The following is a 19310-nucleotide window of genomic DNA, read 5'->3' on the forward strand; positions in this document are numbered from 1 at the left end:
CTTGTCTTTTTATTTATTATTGTTGTTGTTCTTATTATTATTATAACTATTTTAGGTGAGAGGATGGGAGATAGACTCCCACACGCACCCCAGCAGGGATCCAACCAGCCACCCCATCTTGGGCCAATACTTGAGTCAACCAAGCTATTTTTAGTGCCTGAGGCTGATGTGCTCAGACCAACTAAGCTATCCTCAGAGTCTGGGGCCATACTTTAACCAATCGAGCCAGTGGTGGTGGGAGGAAAAGAGGAAAATAAGGGGGGCAAGGAGCAGATGTTGCCTCTCCTGTGTGCCCTGACTGAGAATTGAACCTGTGATGTCCACACGCGGGGCTAAAGATCTATCCACTGAACCATTGGCCAGGGGGCCCTTTCTTGCCTTTTTAGAAGTGACTTTTGATAATAGCAACAATATTAAAGAATGATACTTTGTGGTTTCCCAGGATGACAGGCCTCAACTTCTAACTCTATTAGAGGTGGGAGGAGAGGAGCTAAGAGCTTTCATTTTCATCTTGGTTAAAGGAAACAGTGAAGTGTGGCAATGTATACAAGAGCTAGCTGACCTGAAATTGCCACTCAGTAAAGTTCTATGGGCTTGCATGACTGAGGGAGACAGGTCTGGGCTACCATGTCTTTCACACCAGAAAATACATTTGAACAAGTAGCTGCACCACCAGAAAAACAGCTTCCTTCATGGGCCCAACATACTTTGTTCTGACATTAGGCAGCTAGCTGGGGGCTGCCATCTGACAACCTTGTCTGTCCTCCTGGTCTCTTGAGGGCTCTGAACACCGAGGAAGAAATCAGAAGTAGTCCCAATAGGGTTTGGAATCTGAAAGGAAGGACCTGTCTCCCTAAAGCCTGCCACTCACCACTCCGTCTCTTCACATCAGACAGTGAGAATAACATGGAATACTATGTGCCTGTAGGGCCATGGACATCTCTCTGTTCTTCTTGGGGGTGGGAGTGGGCACACAAAGGATTTGAGGGTTTACAGACTCCCCCTTTACATGTTAGGTTCTTTTCATGCTCAGATACTCTCAGAAAGGGAGATCTTAAAAACAAGAAAAATTCACACTAATCCTTCATCGCTTAATACACCCTCTCAATGTATAGAGCTAAGCAATGATGCACTATAGAGATGTCAAGAATATGACAGGAGGTTCTCTCCTCCCAGCCCCGAGAGGTAACTGCTGCTAACCTTTTATTCAGTACATTCCTCTTTGACCTCTCTCTGACTTTTTTTTGTTGTTGTATTTTTCTGAAGTTGGAAACGGGGAGGCAGTCGGACAGACTCCCGCATGCGCCCAACCAGGATGCACTTGGCACGCCCACCAGGGGGCAATGCTCTGCCCATCTGGGGCATCGCTCTTTTGCAACCAGAGCCATTCTAGCGCCTGAGGCAGAGGCCACGGAGCCATCCTCAGTGCCCGGTCCAACTTTGCTCCAATGGAGCCTTGGCTGTGGGAGGGCAAGAGAGAGGCAGAGAGGAAGGAGAATGGGAGGGGTGGAGAAGCAGATGGACGCTTCTCCTGTGTGCCCTGGCAGGGAATCGAACCGGGAACTCCTGCACGCCAGGCCAACGCTCTACCACTGAGCCAACCAGCCAGGGACCGTCTCTCTGACTTTTAAAAACTTAGCTACATGCTTAATAAATGAATACATTCATTTGTTGTAAAGATTCAAGTATAAAAGTATATGGGATTCAAAGTCAAGATCTCTCCTTCTCTATCCCAGCCTTTCCTTCCCAGTCTTGCTTGCTGGCCTTGTGTGGTAAATACAGCCTCAGTCCTTTTCCGTGCATTTACATACACCTAAAGAATATGAATACTAATTTGTCCTCCTTTCTTCTATAGAAAGGATTATGCTTTACACAATATAGATTTACCTACAAGTTATTGCACCTCTTTTCTGTAAATGGTTGAATAATTAGTCTTCCAGAGTATTTTTGATGACTCCACTACTAATGGACTTTTATTTATTTAAAAAGTTTTAAAATTAATTTTAATGGGATGACATTGATAAATTAGGGTACATATGTTGAGAGAAAACATCTCCAGATTATTTTGACATTTGATTATGTTGCATACCCCTCACCCAAAGTCAAATTGTCTTCCGTCACCTTCTATCTGGTTTTCTTTGTGCCCCTCCCCTCCCCCACCCCTTCTACTCCTCCCCCCCCTCCTGGTTACCATCACATTCTTGTTCATGTCTCTGAGTCTCATTTTTATGTCCCATCTATGTATGGAACCATATAGTTCTTAGTTTTTCTGATTTACTTATTTCGCTCAGTATAATGTTATCAAGGTCCATCCATGTTGTTGTAAATGATCCGATGTCATCATTTCTTATGGCTGAGTAGTATTCCATAGTATATATTTTTGTTGTTGTTGTTACTACAAATAACATTGCAGTGAACATATTTATACATACAGCTTTGAGCATGTATGTAAGTAAGTACCTCTGTTAGTATAACTTTCTAGAAGTTAAATACGTGAGTCAAAGTGAATGGGTATTTAAAATTTTTGATAAATATTGAATAATTGTCCAAAATGAGTGCAAATTGTCTAAATTGTCTTTTTCTGCCAATTAATATTTCTTAGGGTTTTTCGGTAGTTAGTTCAGATTTACCTCATTTAAATTCATTTAAGTTTTTAGACATTTCCAACTTTTTATTATAAAAGTTTTCAAACATATTGCAGAGTTGAAATAATAATATAATGAATGACTATATACCCTCCAGCTAGATTAAAAATTAATCTTTTTTCCATATTTACATTCTAAGTCCATTTCTCTATGTTTGCTGAATTATTTATAAAAAAAATTGCAGACATCTTGGCATTTCAGGTTTGATTACTTTAGCCTGAAGCTCCTAAGAATGAAAACATTATCTTTTACAAGCACAATGTCATTATCACCTCCAGAGAATTATCAGCAATTCTATAATACTGTTTACTTTATCTAATAATCAGGTTATATTCAAATTTCCCCAATTGTTCAAAAAATGTCTTTTTAAATTAAAACAATTAAAATCTAGTCAAATTTAAAGATTGCTTTGATTGTTCTGTCTTTTCAGATTTATTTATTTAGTTATTGATTGATTGATTGATTTTATACCTAGAGACCCTGGCCGGGCAATTCAGTTGGTTAGAGAATCGTCCCAACATGCTAAGGTTGCAGGTTTGATCCCTGGTCAGGGAACATGTAAGAATCAACTAATGATGGCATGAATAAGTGAAACAACAAATCGTTGTGTCTGTCTCTCTCCCCCACTTCCTCTCTCTCTAAAATCAATAAATTAAAAAAATAATTAAAAATCTAGAAACAAGTCCCTCCCTCCACCTTCTTCATTCATGACATTAAAATTTTGATGAACCCAGGCCAGTTGTTCTGCAGAAAGTTTCACATTCTGGATTTGTGTGAGTGTTTCTTCACGGCATGTTGCTGTTTTTAATAGCAGCGTGGTATTCTGTTGTATGATTGTATTGTGGTTTATTTTAGCTTGTGGGCACTCCATTTGTGGCTCCTCTAACAATTGGTATTTATTCCCAAGGAGTTTGTGGCACCGTTAGACCGCAGTAAAAGTCTGTGGTCAGTTAATGAAGATACAGGGTTCCAAAGCCAAACTTGGTTGGCAGGAACATTACCAAAGGCAGAAGTAACAGTGGGTTGCATCCTTTCCCTCCCCTTTCCCCTTTAAAGGAGACGGATTATTGTTTTAGTCTGTTCAGGTTTCTATAACAAAATACCATAGACTGGGTGGCTTATAAGTAACAGAAATTTTCCTCACCTTTCTGGGAGGCAGGAAGTTGGAGATCAGGGTGTCAGCATGGTCCAGTGAAGGCCTCCTCCTCCAGGTTACAGAGTTCTCATTGTGTCTTCACAGAGCAGAAGGGGCTAGGGTGCTTTCCGGGGCTTCATTTATAAGGGCACTGATTCTATTCATGACGGCTCCCCCCTCATGACTTAATAAGGCCCCACCTCCAAATACCAGTGCATTGGGAATTAATCTGGGGGAGGGGGCACAAACATTCAGACCACAGCAATGATCTTTTCCAATTTCTTTTTTGTTTGTTTCTTTTGCGAGCCTGCAGTCTGGGGCTGAACTGACACCAGTGTCCTCACTTTGTAATCACCTGCCCTCCCTTGGCACCTCATTATCAGCCACGGACCTTTTCAGTGATGGCAGATTTCCTGCCATGCAGTGTGAGCTCCTAAGTCATGAGCTCCCTCAGCTTTTAGCACGCCCTTCCCTTTTGGAGTTATTCTCACTTCAGCTTGTCTTTTGCTGCTTATCTCCCGGAGCCCAAACAGAGATCCTTCTCCTTGTGCTCTGGGTCGCATCCCATGCCTCCTGCACATCCTCTCAGCATCTAGTGCCTCCTGCTCCTCTTGCTTCTTCAGCCTATCCCTCTCTGCTGACTCCTTCCCTCAGTCTCTAAGTATGTTCATGTCTCACCCATTCTTTGCAATTATTTTTCTTTATTGATACTACCCTTGAGTTATATCTTTCTCCATTAATAACTCTTCTTGAAAGAGTACTGTGGAGCAGATGTCTGCAAAGCAGGGTGCATAAGATGCTCTGTTGGGGGTGATTAAAGAAAATATTAGCATTTCTATTCATTTTAGAATTTCATACTTTTATTTTTCCGTGTTTGTGTTTTATGTTTTGTGGATGTGTGTATACACACATCCGCAAATATAATGTGTAGTTATACATGCATATCACTTGCCTTGCATCCTCTGCAGACCCACATTCCCACTGACCTAATGTACATCCTGCCAGGCTATTACCCGAGCCTCTCAAACTCAGTGTGGCCTCAGCTTCTTTTCTTGTACCCCACCTCCTCCAATCTGCTTTCTGGATTGTAAGGCCCAACTTAGGGAGAAGCCCCAACATCCCACCATCCACCTAGCCTATCGGCCTGGGGCTTATCTTTGACATCTTTCCTCCTGTTACTCTTGTATAAGCACTGTCCAATCAATTACTTAGTCCTGGTGATTCAACTTTTTTACCTTCCCTCAAATCTGCCCATCTGCTCTTTTATTGCTGCCTCTGCCTCAAGCTTGATGTAGGAATTGCTATTTCCAGTTCCTAACTGCTGCCCTGCCTCTATTAGCATCCCATGAACCCAGCAACCAGCAGCAGCTCCTCACATCTGTACATCATACAGGACTTGCTTTGACTTTCAAAGAAAAATCAAACCAAATTCAGTGCCTGATCTATGGGTACTTCCATGATTTTTTTGGTGGTGGTTGTTGCATAGACATTGCCTCTTTATCTGTTAGCCTCCTCAACTAGACTGTGAGCCCTTGCAGGGCAGGGACTGTGTCTTTTTTATTGCGGTATACCCAGAGCCAGGTGTATACCCAGAGCCAGGTACATTGCTTGACAACTAATCATAAGTGTTATTTTTTTAATTGATTAGACAAGAGTAAGAATATTAGTGTCGTGGGTGAGGAGAGGAGAGGAATGCTGAAATTCCTTTGAGAAATGAGGAGGTCTCCAGGGAGGAGAAATTTGCCTAGAGATGGGCCAAAAGAGTGGATTTAATTGGGAAGCTCAAGTTATCAGATTCATACAATGATATGTGACTTAGGGCTGTGGGGCAGACCCAACTGCCACCATCTCTTGCTGGAGGCTCTTGCTAAAGCAGAATTATAAAAGACCTCCTGCTTTGCACCCAGGGAAACCTGGCATTAAAGTCTTATTAGCTGGGATTAAAACTGTCGCTTTACCACTTAGTGACTGATTGATGTTGAAGAGGAGGTGATAATAACAGCCAACGTTTATTGAGTACATGTAATATGCCAGCACTGGGGAATGAATCATATCAGTCAATTTTGCCACAGCTTGATGAGATAGGTAATATTATCATTCCCATTTTACCAATGAGCCAACTGAAGAGGAGGAAGATTAAGTGATTTGCCCAAGGGTTCATAGCAACTAAATGATGGAGCTGGAGTTTCGATCCTAGCAACCTGACTCAAGACTAGAGATATTCATTTGGGTGTCATCAGTACGTAGGTGGCATTTAGACCAGTAACCTGGATAAGGTTATCTAGTGAATGAGAATAGCTAGAAAAGGGAGCCGAGGAACTGGCTCTGGTTCCTTTATTTAGAGGTGAGGACCGTGGGAAGATTCAGCAAAGGAGATTGAGAAGGGGAGTCTGATGCAGGGGAAGAACAGAGAGTGATGACCTGCGTGCCCAGTACAGAAAGTGTTTTAAGGATGAGAGAATGGTCAACTGTATCAGATGCTGCTGATCATCAAGTAAGAGGAAACCCAAAATTGATATGCTGTCATGGGAATGAAGAAGGGATTGCTATTAAATTCATACAAAGATGCATAGGGGCTACCTTCCGTCCTCAGTACCTGTTGGAATTGGGAACATAGAGGTCATTGGTAACCTCAATAAAAGCAGTATAGGGGGAGTGGTGGGAGTGAACATTTGACTGGAATGAATGGAAGGATCATTTAGAGAAGAGAAAATGATGGCAATGAGGAAAGACAAATGTTTTGAGGAGTCTTGCTATGAAGGGAAGCAGAGATATGGGGGTGATAACTAGGGGGAAAATGGGGTGAAGAGTGTTTGTCTCTTTAAATGAAAAAGTGTGTAACTTGTTTGTTTTCTGATGGGAATGATTCACTGAGAAAAAGGAATAATTGCAGGTGTGATGTTGAGTGGGTGAGAAGTGATAAGATCTAGTGGATGAATGGGAAGGCTGGCCTTAGCTAACAGCATGGGTGTTTTCTGCATGGCAGCAGAAGGAAAGACAGCTGTGGGGATAGGTTCAGGGCAGAGGGCGATGTGGAGGTCGGACTTGGCAGGTTCTCTTACAATGGTTCCTTTCTACCCCCCATGAAATACAAAAATAGGAAGCCATATCACCAGCTGAGGGTGAGTGTGGGTGAAGGTTTTACCAAAGTAGGGGAATATGTGAAATAGTTTTCTAGGAGAGGGGAGAGTGAATGGACTTGGGAATGCAGTTGGATCTTGGGATCAAATTAAAGGCCCACTCAGAATTTGCAATTATGAATTTAAAGGGTTAAAAGCATAGCTTTACATTATCCCCCCAACGTACTTACTTACATGGTATAGGGACATGAAGGCAGAGAATTGGATTTCACCAGAAATGTGGATTCGCATGGCAAGTAGGAAAAAGGGAGAGAGAATGTCCAGGGATTGATGGGCAAGCCTAGACGTGAGGGCAGGAGATTGGTGAGGGGCAATAAAAAGGCGATAGGATTGACAAACTGTAGGTTCCATCCAGTAAAATTGAAAGATTGTTCGAGTTTGGATGTGAGGGGAGTGAGTTGGATAGATAGGAAGTGGTGGTTGGAGAGTGGGGTACATGACAGTTTATGTGGAGATCTCAGGTATTAGTGATGACAGATATGACAAGAGCAGTAAAGGGCTGAGTTGAGTTGGAGTTGAGATCTTGAGGGTAATGAAGATCAAGGCATGGAGAGACCAGAATATTGCTAACTATTGGAAATGCAGGAATTTTGACAAAGGTGGGTCAGAAAGGAGTGACAGGAAGGCCAGGGTTAGAGTCTTCAAAGACAAGGAGGACATACAAGTAGAGAGGGCTCGTTAGATGACCAACAAGAAGACTGGGGGGGGGTAGAGTCCAATGACATGAGATTCACATTGAGTGGTTAGAAAAGAGAAGAGCAGGTTTTTGTTTTTTTGTTTTTTTACAGAGACGGAGAGTCAGAGAGAGGAATAGATAGGGACAGACAGACAGGAACGGAGAGAGATGAGAAGCATCAATCATCAGTTTTTCATTGTGACACCTCAGTTATTCATTGATTGCTTTCTCATATGTGCCTTGACCGCGGACCTTCAGCAGACCGAGTAACCCCTTGCTCGAGCCAGCGACATTGGTTCCAAGCTGGTGAGCTTTGTTTAAACCAGATGAGCCCAAGCTCAAGCTGGTGACCTTGGGGTCTCGAACCTGGGTCTTCCGCATCCCAGTCCGACACTCTATCCACTATACCACCACCTGGTCAGGCAAGCAGGTTTTTCTTAAAGCAAGAAGGTGAAGGGATCACTCAGAGAAGAGTGTAAATAAATATGGGATTTTGAAAATGGTGTCATCGGGTTCCAGAGAATGGAGCAGACGCATTTCATGAATTGGGGAGCAGTGAGAGATGGGGTCAATATAGGGGATATACAGAGCCATGTAGGGATAGAGTTTGGGGATGGGCAGTGAACAGGGGGTCTTGGGCTTTGTACGGTAACTGAAGTAACAAGACATGCAGGGCATAATGGGGTTGGTGGCCCATGCCAGACTGTGGCAGTATGGCTGTCAGTGCTAGGGCAGGGGTCGAGAACCTTTTTGGCTGAGAGAGCCATGAACGCCACATATTTTAAAATGTAATTCTGTGAGAGCCATACAACAACCCGTGTATGTTATGCATTATCCAATAAAAATTTGGTGTTGTCCCAGAGGACAGCTGTGATTGGCTCCAGCCACCCGCAACCATGAACATGAGCGGTAGGAAATGAATGGATTGTAATACATGAGAATGTTTTATATTTTTAGCATTATTATTTTTTTTTTATTAAGGATTTGTCTGTGAGCCAGATGCAGCCATCAAAAGAGCCACATCTGGCTCACGAGCCATAGGTTCCCGACTCCTGGGCAAGAGGAAGATCAGGCTCTTGCCTTGGACAGAGTCTATGTATCTAATGTTTCAGGCAGTCTGTCTTCAGGGGCCTGGAAAACTTGACCACTCTGCTCTTTTGATTCTAAAAACAATGTTGACTTGGATGTGAGAAGGAAGTTAATGACTTCTGCAACTTAAAATGTTTTTATTGTTTTTGACTTTCATTCTCAGTGATGTAAGACTTTTGGTCCAAAGCCTTGGGAATACTCCAGCTGTAAAAGAACCAGGGTGTGTACATTAAAGTGGAGTTCCAGATGTGAGTTCTGTAGGTTAGAAATGAATTAACCAAGTGAAACTTATTTTGGGGGAAGTATGGCATTTTGCAGATAGTGTTTGCACAATGACGGAAAGAAGGTAGGGTGGCTTCCTGAAAACGTCTCTGGGACTTGGCCTAGATGGAGCACTCAGTAAAGAAGATGGACTTTTATTCTTCTTCATTGCCGAATATCCTTTGTCATTCCTGCCATGCCACTTCTTCTCTGGAAGTTAATGTCTCTGTGCCTCAGTTCTTAATCTGTCAAATGGGGATGATCATAGTTCTGCCTTCACAGGAAATTTGTAATAATTAAATGAGATAACACAGGTAAAAGTATTTAACACAGTGCACAATACATAAGAACTTAATAATTTTTTTTTTTTTTCTGAAGCTGGAAACAGGGAGAGACAGTCAGACAGACTCCCGCATGCGCCCGACCGGGATCCACCCGGCACGCCCGCCAGGGGGCGACGCTCTGCCCACCAGGGGGCGATGCTCTGCCCCTCCGGGGCGTCACTCTGCCGCGACCAGAGCCACTTTAGCGCCTGGGGCAGAGGCCAAGGAGCCATCCCCAGCGCCCGGGCCATCTTTGCTCCAATGGAGCCTTGGCTGCGGGAGGGGAAGAGAGAGACAGAGAGGAAGGAGGGGGGGGTGGAGAAGCAAATGGGCGCTTCTCCTATGTGCCCTGGCCGGGAATCGAACTCGGGTCCCCCACACGCCAGGCCGACGCTCTACCACTGAGCCAACCGGTCAGGGCTAATAAATATTTTTATTAAATGGCCAGTGGTAGGTTCATGGTCCCAGACACTCCCTTCTTCCTGCCATTTGTGTGGGTTTTTTTCTTATGTTGCCTCCCTTCACTTTCATCTCTTTGTTTTCCTCTCCCTATTTTGCTGTGCTTCCTCTTTCACCTGTATCCTCTTTTTTCTCCTTGGTCCTGGCTGTCAGTGGTACCCACACTCAGTTTAACTCTCTCTGTGGCCTTCCAAGGTAAGCAACTCTTAGAATAGGGGCGAGGCAGCCCTCAGAGGGAGGACATGGCTGATGAGGGCAGTCCCCAGGCTGCCCCAACTTAGATCTGTGCCTGAGGTGTCTGCGCAGCCTCAGTGGGCTGGTGACAGGAGCCTGTATTCCAGGCCAAGCTGGGCCGTTGTATGATGTGGGGCTGTGCAGGTGAGGGTGATGTGAAGATGGAGGGGCTGGGCCCAGTCCCCATGTGGAGGGACAGTAAGGACAAGAACTAATTTTGCTGCTGCAAATGTACCGCCATTACCACTCCTCTTAGTGATAACAGCTTTGTTTTTTTTTTGTATTTTTCTGAAGCTGGAAACGGGGAGAGACAGTCAGACAGACTCCTGCATGCGCCTGACCGGGATCCACCCGGCACGCCCACCAGGGGCGAAGCTCTGCCCACCAGGGGGCGATGCTCTGCCCCTCCGGGCGTCGCTCCACGGTGACCAGAGCCACTCTAGTGCCTGGGGCAGAGGCCAAGGAGCCATCCCCAGCGCCCGGGCCATCTTTGCTCCAATGGAGCCTTGGCTGCGGGAGGGGAAGAGAGACACAGAGAGGAAGGAGGGGGGGTGGAGGGCGCTTCTCCTGTGTGCCCTGGCCGGGAATCGAACCCGGGTCCCCCACACGCCAGGCCGACGCTCTACCGCTGAGCCAACCGGCCAGGGCCTGATAACAGCTTTTATCTACTGCACATCTCCTGAGTGTCAGACTTTTTCATTTTCTTTATTTTTTGGATGGGGGGACAGTCAGGGGAGCAGCTGGGGGCGCAGAGTATATCACCTAATCTAGACACTCTAGAGCAGGGGCCGGGAACCTATGGCTCGCGAGCCAGATGCGGCTCTTTTGATGGCTGCATCTGGCTTGCAGACAAATCTTTAATAAAAAAATAATAACGTTAAAAATATAAAACATTCTCATGTATTACAATCCATTCATTTCCTACTGCTCACATTCATGGTTGCAGGTGGCTGGAGCCAATCACAGCTGTCCTCCGGGACAACACCAAATTTTTATTGGATAATACATAACGTACACAGGTCATTGTATGGCTCTCATGGAATTACATTTTAAAATATGTGGCGTTCATGGCTCTCTCAGCCAAAAAGATTCCTGACTCCAGCTCTAGAGCCAGACTGCCTTGGTTTGAACCTTGATTCTGTCATCAAATTAGTCATGTGCCCTCAGGTAATTTACTTTATCCCTCTGTGCCTCAGTTTCTCATCTCTAAAATGGTGATAATTGGCATAGTTCACTAATCCTTACTTAACATCATCAATAGGTTCTGTGACTTTAAGCAAAGGACATATAACAAAACCAATTTTATCACAGGCTAATTGACATAAACAAGAGTTAAGTCCCTACATCTCCTAAACTCTATAACAAAACAACATTGAGGCAAACAATGTTATTTGAGGACCTGCTGCACAATTTTCACAAGGTTAGGTGGATTAATAGTTGACAAAGTGCTTATAATAGTTCCTGGCACCTAATAAGTACTATATGAATGTTTGTTGTGTTTAAAAAATTAAAGTTTTTTAATTTACTTTTTTCTTTTTATGGAATTTATTGGGGTAACACTGGCTAACAAAATTAATTATATATGTTTCAGGTAAAAAAATGAAAAAAAAAAGAGGAAAATTAGCAATCTTACAACAATCCTGCATAGTTATTTTCATTTTACTGGGGAGGAGAGGGTTTAGTGCCTTGCCTGAGACAGTGCTATTAAGTGGCAAAATCAAATCTAGATCATAGATTTCAGACTCCACAGTCCTTGCTTGCAGTCCAAGTACTAAACCAGACGTGCAAGAGGGCTGTCAGGGAAGGAGACGCGAGTGGGCCCTGTGAGTCCAGTGGGTAGACAGAATCTAAGAGACCAGCAGAGGCACAGTTTGATGAACTTGGCTGGGACCCGGGGCTGCAGGTGCTTGGCCTGGTTCGCTGCTCTCTGCTGTGGGAAAGCAGCCTGGGTTCCCAGGCCTGTTTCACGGAGAGGTCAAGTCCCTTAGGTGCCTGAAAATTCAGATTGTAGCCAGAACACTGAGCCTTCCTTGGTCCTTTTTATCCTTGCCTCTTTCTTCGGTGACCACCATCAAGTCAGTTAACCCTTTTGCATTTCAGTTTCCTTATCTGTTAAATATGGATAATTATACTTTACCCTCCTGCCTCATGGGGTTTTTGAGAGGAGTGAGTTAATGATGGATGTGAAAATATTAGAAAAAGCATGAAGCAGTACTGAAATTTAAGATAGCAGGGTGATCCGCCTGACCAGGCGGTGGCTCAGTGGATAGAGCATCTGATTGGGATGCGGAGGACCAAGGTTTGAACCCTGAGGTCGCCAGCTTGAGCGTGGGCTCATCTGGTTTGAGCAAAGCTCACCAGCTTGGAGCCAAGGTCGCTGGCTCGAGCAAGGGGTTACTCAGTCTGCTGTAGCCCACGATCAAGGCACATATGAGAAAGCAGTCAATGAACAACTAAGATGTCACAACCAAAAACTGGTGATTGATGCTTCTCATCTCTCTCCATTCCTGTCTGTCTGTCCCTATCTGTCCCTCTCTCTGACTCTCTCTCTGTCTCCATAAAAAAAGAAAAAGATAGTAGGTTCATCCAAAACCACATTACTATGATGGCCTAATGTCGGCCTCTCAGACCTCCATAACTACCTCTTATGATGCCTATTGTCAAACCTGTGACTTTTTCTCAGCTATTCCAATACGGTCTACAGAGAAGCTTGAAACCTCATCTCTTTCTGTGGGATGTTACATTTCCCTCTGTGAACATAAAATTATAGTTGAGCATGATCTGCATCCATGGGAAATTTTTCTTCTGCATGTGGTTTTATTTTCAATAACCAGAGACAGTGTCTGTCCAGGGAGCACAGTTGTCCCAGCTCCCACCCTGGGAGCTCTGGCATCTTTTGGTTTCAACTGTTGGCACAAGGCCACAGTGGGCTCTGGAGCTTGGGGAGCTCATAAATGCCTCCTCTCGTTAGTAGATAGCCTTGCTTCGTGTATATCCTGTAGGGAACGAGGCAGTGACCCTCCCCCTGGCTGTCCTTGTCTTTCTGGGCTTCCCCGTGAGGTGCGAGTGTGGTGTGTGTTGCTGGGGGCTGGGTAAGCCTGGAGGCCAGTCCTCTTGCCAGCTGCAGGAATTCAGTTAACCCTGCAGCCATTTCCATTCTCCACCTGCTGCCAGGGTCTACAGCATGGTGCCCATGCCAGCCTGGAACTGTACTCTGCCCTGGTAATCGAGAGCTTCCACATTGACAGAGAGAAGGAAAACCGGAGTGAATGAGTGGGCCTGTTCGGTGGATGGTTGGGGACTGTTTTTCGGCAGCCTATGACAGTATTGGCCCAATTGCTTGGTCTTCACACAGAAGTAGGGTTAGCTCTGGTTTGACTTCAAATATCTAGTGGGGAAACTATTTATTCTTGAATCTAAACTACATTGGATCTAGCAATCATTTTTTTAATGTAGAAACTAAGAATAGGCCTGACCTGTGCAGTGGATAAAGCGTCAACCTGGAATGCTGAGGTTGCCGGTTCGAAACCCTGGGCTTGCCTGGTCAAGGCACATAGGGGAGTTGAGGCTTCCTGCTCCCCCCACCCCCATTCTCTCTATCTCTCTCTCCCTTCTCTAAAATGAATAAATAAAAAAGGAAAAAAATAATTAAAAAATTGAAATTAAGAATAACAAATCCTATTCTGTATGATCTTCATGTCAAATGAGAAGTAAGGTTTCAAGTAGCTCACCACCTACTCACCAGGAAGGGGAAGTGACAAGGTTGTGTTTTTACCAGTATATTCTATAAATACTGAGTATTATTTTTTTAAAAGCTAGCACTGGCTAGCTAACTTTGGGAAACACTGGATAAACAGTACTAAGCAGATTGTGTAACTGTAGAAACCACCCATGTCCTTCATATACCACTAAATATACATGGTGAATCTTCAAGGGAATATATTATAAGAGTTACTTTTTATACTTTTAACAAACTTTCTTTATCATTTTTAAAATCATTTTTCTTTATTTTTCAATTACAGTTGACATACAATATTATATTAGTTTCTGGCATACAACCCAGTGGTTAGATGTTATATAACTTACTAAGTGATCATCCCGATAAATCTGACAGCATTCATAGTTATTAGAATATCATTGGCTATATTCTCTATGGTGTACTTACAGCCCCATGACTATTCTGTAACTGCCCATTTGTACTACATAATCCCTTGAACTTTTTCACCCATCCCCGCACCCCCTCCCATCTGGCAACCATCAGAATGTTCTCTATATCTATGAGTCTGTTTCTGGTCTGCTTATTCATTTATTTTGTTTAAGACTCAATTGTTGATAGATATGTATTTATTGCCATTTTATTGTTCATATTTAAAATTTTTTTTTTCTTAAAGAAGAACCTTTCATCTTTCATGTAATCCTGATTCGGTAGTGATGAACTCTTTTAGCTTTTTCTTGTCTAGGTAGCTGTTTATTTGTCCTTTGATTCTAAATGATAGCTTTGCTGGGTAGAGTGATCTTGTTTGTAGGTCCTTGCTCTACATTGCTTTGAATATTTCTTGCCTTCTGGCCTGTGAAGTTTCTGTTGAGAAATCAGTTGACAGTCTGATGGGAGCTTTCTTGTAGGTAACTAACTACTTTTCTCTTGTTGCTTTTAAAGTCTGTTTGTCTTTAACCATTTGCATTTTAATTATATGTCTTGGTGTGGGCCTCTTTGGGTTCATCTTATTTGGGACTCTGTGCTTTATGGACTTGTGTGTCTATTTCCATCACCAGGCTAGGGGAGTTTTACACCATTATTTTTTCAAATAGGTTTTAAATTTCTTGGTCTCACTCTTCTCCTTCCAGCACCATTATATGAATTGTGATACATTTGAAGTTTGTCCCAGAGGCTCCTTACACTGTTCTCATTTTGGGGGGATTCTTTTTCCCTTGAGCTGTTTTGATTAGGTTTTTTTTTTTTTTTTTTTTTTTTTTTTTTTTTTGCTTCCTTTTATTGCAAATAAATAACTGACTTGATTCTCAGCTTCATCTACTCTACTGTTGATTCCTTGTAATTTATTCTTTATTTCAGTTAGTATGGCCTCCATTTCTGGCTGGTTATTTTTTCATTGCCTCCATGTCCTTTTTCATGCTGTTGAAGTTCTCACTAAGTTCCTTGAGTGTCCTTATAACCAGTGCTTTGAACTCTGTGTCTAGTAATTTGCTTGCCTCCATTTTATTTAGTTATTTTTCTGGAGATTTTTCCTGTTATTTCCTTGGGGACCTGTTTTTTTGTCTTCTCGCTTTGTCTCTCCCCTGTGTTTGTTTCTATGTATTAGGCAGAGCTGCTATGTCTCCCAGACTTGGTAGCGTGGCCTTGTGCAGTAGGTGTCTTGTAGGGCCCAGTGACACAGCCGCCCATGGTATCCCACCTGGGCTTTCTGGATGTGCCCCTGTGTGCTCTGTGTGCACTATTTTGTTGTAGTTGAGCCTTGATTGCCATTGGCATGTCACTAGGAGCGAACGAGCCTCGGGCTGATTGGCTGTTAGAACGATCTGCATCTACAGCAGAGGAGCTGCTGTTCAGGAGTCAACCTTATGGAGTAGGACTTGCTTCAGTGGGGCTTTGGTGCTCACTTATCCTGCCCTTTGCGTGTGTCACTCTTGGAGGTGGTAGGGTTGTTATCTGGCATGGTCTGAAGCTATCCACAGGGTGCACTGGTTCTAAGGCCTCCTAGGAGCTACAAGGTCAGCCACTACCTGTGCCTTGCCTAGTGTCTTCTAGCATGAGCCACAGAGTGATCTTCAAATGGCTGCTACTTGTGGAAGTGCCCGGGCAAAGCCAAGCTGTGAACCAAGGCCGGCTGCTGCTAGTGCTGGGCCTGGGGCCACGCAGCAAGAGGCACGGGAAACACAGAGACTAGATGCTGCATGTTTGAGAGAGTTTAGGAAAGTCCAAAGCATGAGACAAGAGAGGTCAGTTGAATAGAAATGCCACTGGAAACTACTTGGGTGAGCCTGCAGGTTGGGTGGTGTGAGGTCTCAGGGAATCACTAGGGTGGGGAAAACAGTGTGAGCCAGGTTGATGAAGACTTAGATATGGCGCCTGCCTGTCGGCTCTGTTGGGGGTGGAAGGCTCTCAGAAAAGCAATGATGGCCTCTGCCAGCACTTCTGTCTGGCAAAAAGCTGCCCCCTCAGCTCTTGCCTTGATGCCGGACACTCCAGCTCCTCCCTGCTCTGTCCCTGGTGCCTTTCAAGCTTCCGCCCCAGGGCTGGAGCTCAGAGAGAGGGAGTCTGAGCAAGTTCCATGCACAGGCTTTTTAAGAGGAACTGCCTGGGAGTCCAGCAGCCTCTATCTCTCTCAGCATCAATCCACACTGGTTTTTATAGCCAGAAGCTGTAGGGTAACCAACTTTCTTAGTGGAATATTTTTGAAGTACCATCTCTGCAAAATACATGTTGGAAAATACCGGCCTGGGGTCATAAGTTTCATTTCAGTCTTTTTGTCTGATTGTGAAGGGAGGTGAACTGGTAAAATGCACGGGTTTGCTAAGATGTGGGTTGCAAAGAGCAAGGGTGTTCAGGTTCAGAATCTCTTAAAATGTGTGCTTTCTGCTTTGAAACACCTCTCCCTCCTGTTCTTCCAGCTCCCCTTTGAACTGGAGGTTTACTACATTCAGCATGTTATGCTCTACGTGGTGCCCATCTACTTGCTTTGGAAAGGAGGTAAGACCGGTGAACCACAGCCCTGTGCCACTGCAGCGCCTGTGCGCTCCCTTCTGTTTGGGGGAGTCACAGCCTCTTGGGGCTCTACCGGGATCTCGAGCTGCTGCCTGGCTGGATTTCTGCTGCGTGCTTTATGCCAGGCAGTGGGAAATGGGCACGGGCGGGGCCTGCAAAGAGTCTGGGGGCCTTTCAGAACCATCTATATGGATGAGCTTGTTGCTGCTGACTGCCTTTCCCAGGGCCTAGGCCTTGGACTCTCTGTCTGTAGTTGTTTGGGTGTGCATGGAACGTCCCGCACTCTGTCACTTGCTTGTGCCAGTGCCTTCCCCTTGCCTCAGTGCAGTATGGGATGGATGGAGAGGAGGAAGCACTCAGCCCTCTCAAGATGCAGACCTCGTGCTCTTGCTCATGATATTCAACCTCTCAGGACCAAGGAAGGTACTGAAAGAGGCAAGAAGTCCAGGGACTGCGGGATTATGGGATTGAGGAAAGAGGAACATGAAAGCAGTGACCTTTATTTAAAATGATTGAAAACCTGAATTTGGCTATGAGGGAGGGACTACTAACCTGGGAGAGGTGGTCTATAATGGAAGCTGAATTGGGACCTTTCAATCCTCCTTGAATGAGCTTTTCCCTTTACTGTATAGTAGATAAAGAAGAAGGGCAGTTCCTATGCCTTTTAGGCTAAACGTGAGAGCAGGTCCTTCTCAGTGTTCTGATCGTCTTCTTAAGCCTATACCTGGAAGACGTTGTCTTCTAGTTTTAGCCACCAGCCTTTTATCTTGATTGCTGGGAGTTTTCTGGGAGACCCACCCTCCTTACCTCATCCCAGCCAGCAAATATTTTATTTTCATTGTATTAAAAATGACACAAGGCCACATAGACCGTTGAGCTCCCTGGAAGATGGTTTAAAAGTGTGCTTCCTCTAACTCAGGAATCCTGACCAATCTTAAGAACTTCTAGTATGTGATAGCTGCAAGGACCATCAGTCCAGGGACCTGCTGGAGGAAGGGCATTACCGCTGTTGTGATGGCTACTACCAGTCCAGAGCTTTGCCCCCTGCCCCTGGTTTCTATCAATTAGGATTCTTAGGACTTATCTACATATTGTTTGAGACTCTTTTTATCCTGTGCAGCCACTTGGGGTCTCACACTGTCAAAGGGATCTTAACTTTTAATTTCCTTTCAATGCACTATTTTCCCCTCTGATCTTTAAAGGAAGTCTGAAGTCCCAATAGCCAGGACACCTGTGTCATTTATCTTGTTTGTCCCCTGTGGCCCAGGAAATAGCTTCCTATTAATACTTCAGTCTTGGAGAGAGTCTCATTCTGAAGGGGACCAGGCAGGCAGCTGTCTCAGGGCTCCAGACGCCTCCTGCTCATTGTTGCTGGTTTCTGAGCGTTGCAGCGCAAGTTCTGGCCAAATGCACATGGCTATTAATTAAACCTGTTTGTGCTCTGAGGCGCCTATGAAAATCTGTCAGGTAGCTGAGCTAGGCTGGTCTGAAATGGAAAATACCAAGGAACCATTCCCCGCCCCCACCCCTCTCTCCAAACAAAGAAACAAACAAACGTGGGAAGCAGCACCTTTTAGAAATGGCTGATTCCACTGTGGCTTTCTATTAGGTCTATTGCTGCATAGTTTAGAGAAACTGAGCTGAAGAAGTAGGAATTCCAAGTCTTAATTCTAATTTGTTTCCTAGTGTTGCTGATTTTCCCCCCTCCCCTTTGGGACCTGACTCTGCGAAGATGCTATAGTTATAATAGTAATAGTAATAATGGCCACAGTAAATATCAATGCTTACTTTTTATTGTTTACTGTGTGTGAGTGTTGGGCAAATGAGTTTGTAAAATAAGATTTTTTTTTTAAGTTTCCTCATTTTTCATTGTTAAAAATGGCTGCCCAGATAATGTGATCTGTGAAACTGCTAATTACCTTCCTGCTTGGGAAGGGCCATTGTTATGCTAATGTGTGCTAGAGGAGAGGTTTTCACACCAAAAGGTTTTAAGAAGGAGAAAGGAGGATAAGGAAGCCATGTTTTTGCACAGTGAGGGCAGAGAGAAGGAAGTGTGCTGAGAAAAGAAGAAGCCAAGATGGAAGGCAAGGAGAGAGAAGCCAGTTGTGCAGAGTAAGCAGCCATGTTGGCAGATGAGGAACCAGAGCTGACTTAGACTGGTGGGGGGGCCTTTGATTCTAAGAAAACCCAGATGTGTCGGTAGCTTTGTGAGCGCTGAATGGTGGGTTTTGGAGCCCAGTCTGTGTCTATTCGCCTGCCGGCTGCAAGGCTAGACTAAAGGAATGACCCACCAGGTTTTGGCTCCGCAGTTTCATCACCATTTGTCTGAATTCAATGGAAACCTGTACTTGCATGGCCACGACAGTGGCCGCGACTACTGGCCATACAGTGAGATACTGTGCTACGCATGTTTTATCTATTTTTCTCATCACAACTAACCTGGTTAAAAAAAGTCTTCCTTCCATGGAGTAGAAAATCAAGGCTCAGAAATTTTAGGCACCTGGCCCACATCCCAGATTGAAAGTCGGCCTAGATTCCCTCCCAAACCAGTTACTCTTTCCAACACACCATGTTGTCCTACAAGAGAGATACCTATCTCCTAACCACTTCAGGCTGGGAGTCTCCCC

General features: G+C 44.5%; 1 protein-coding gene across 8 annotated transcripts in view; it reads left to right on the forward strand.

Moving 5' to 3' along the window:
- TMEM164 (transmembrane protein 164) overlaps nucleotides 1-19310 on the forward strand; it is a 193897-nt gene that overhangs the window by 144419 nt on the left and 30168 nt on the right. For all 8 annotated transcript variants that reach the window (XM_066357509.1, XM_066357507.1, XM_066357501.1 and 5 more), the window contains one exon: nucleotides 16590-16668. In XM_066357509.1, the coding sequence (XP_066213606.1) occupies nucleotides 16590-16668 (79 nt within the window). The remainder of the gene's footprint in view (nucleotides 1-16589; nucleotides 16669-19310) is intronic.

This window comes from Saccopteryx leptura, chromosome X (assembly GCF_036850995.1).
Source record: "Saccopteryx leptura isolate mSacLep1 chromosome X, mSacLep1_pri_phased_curated, whole genome shotgun sequence".
NCBI classification, from domain to species: domain Eukaryota; kingdom Metazoa; phylum Chordata; class Mammalia; order Chiroptera; family Emballonuridae; genus Saccopteryx; species Saccopteryx leptura.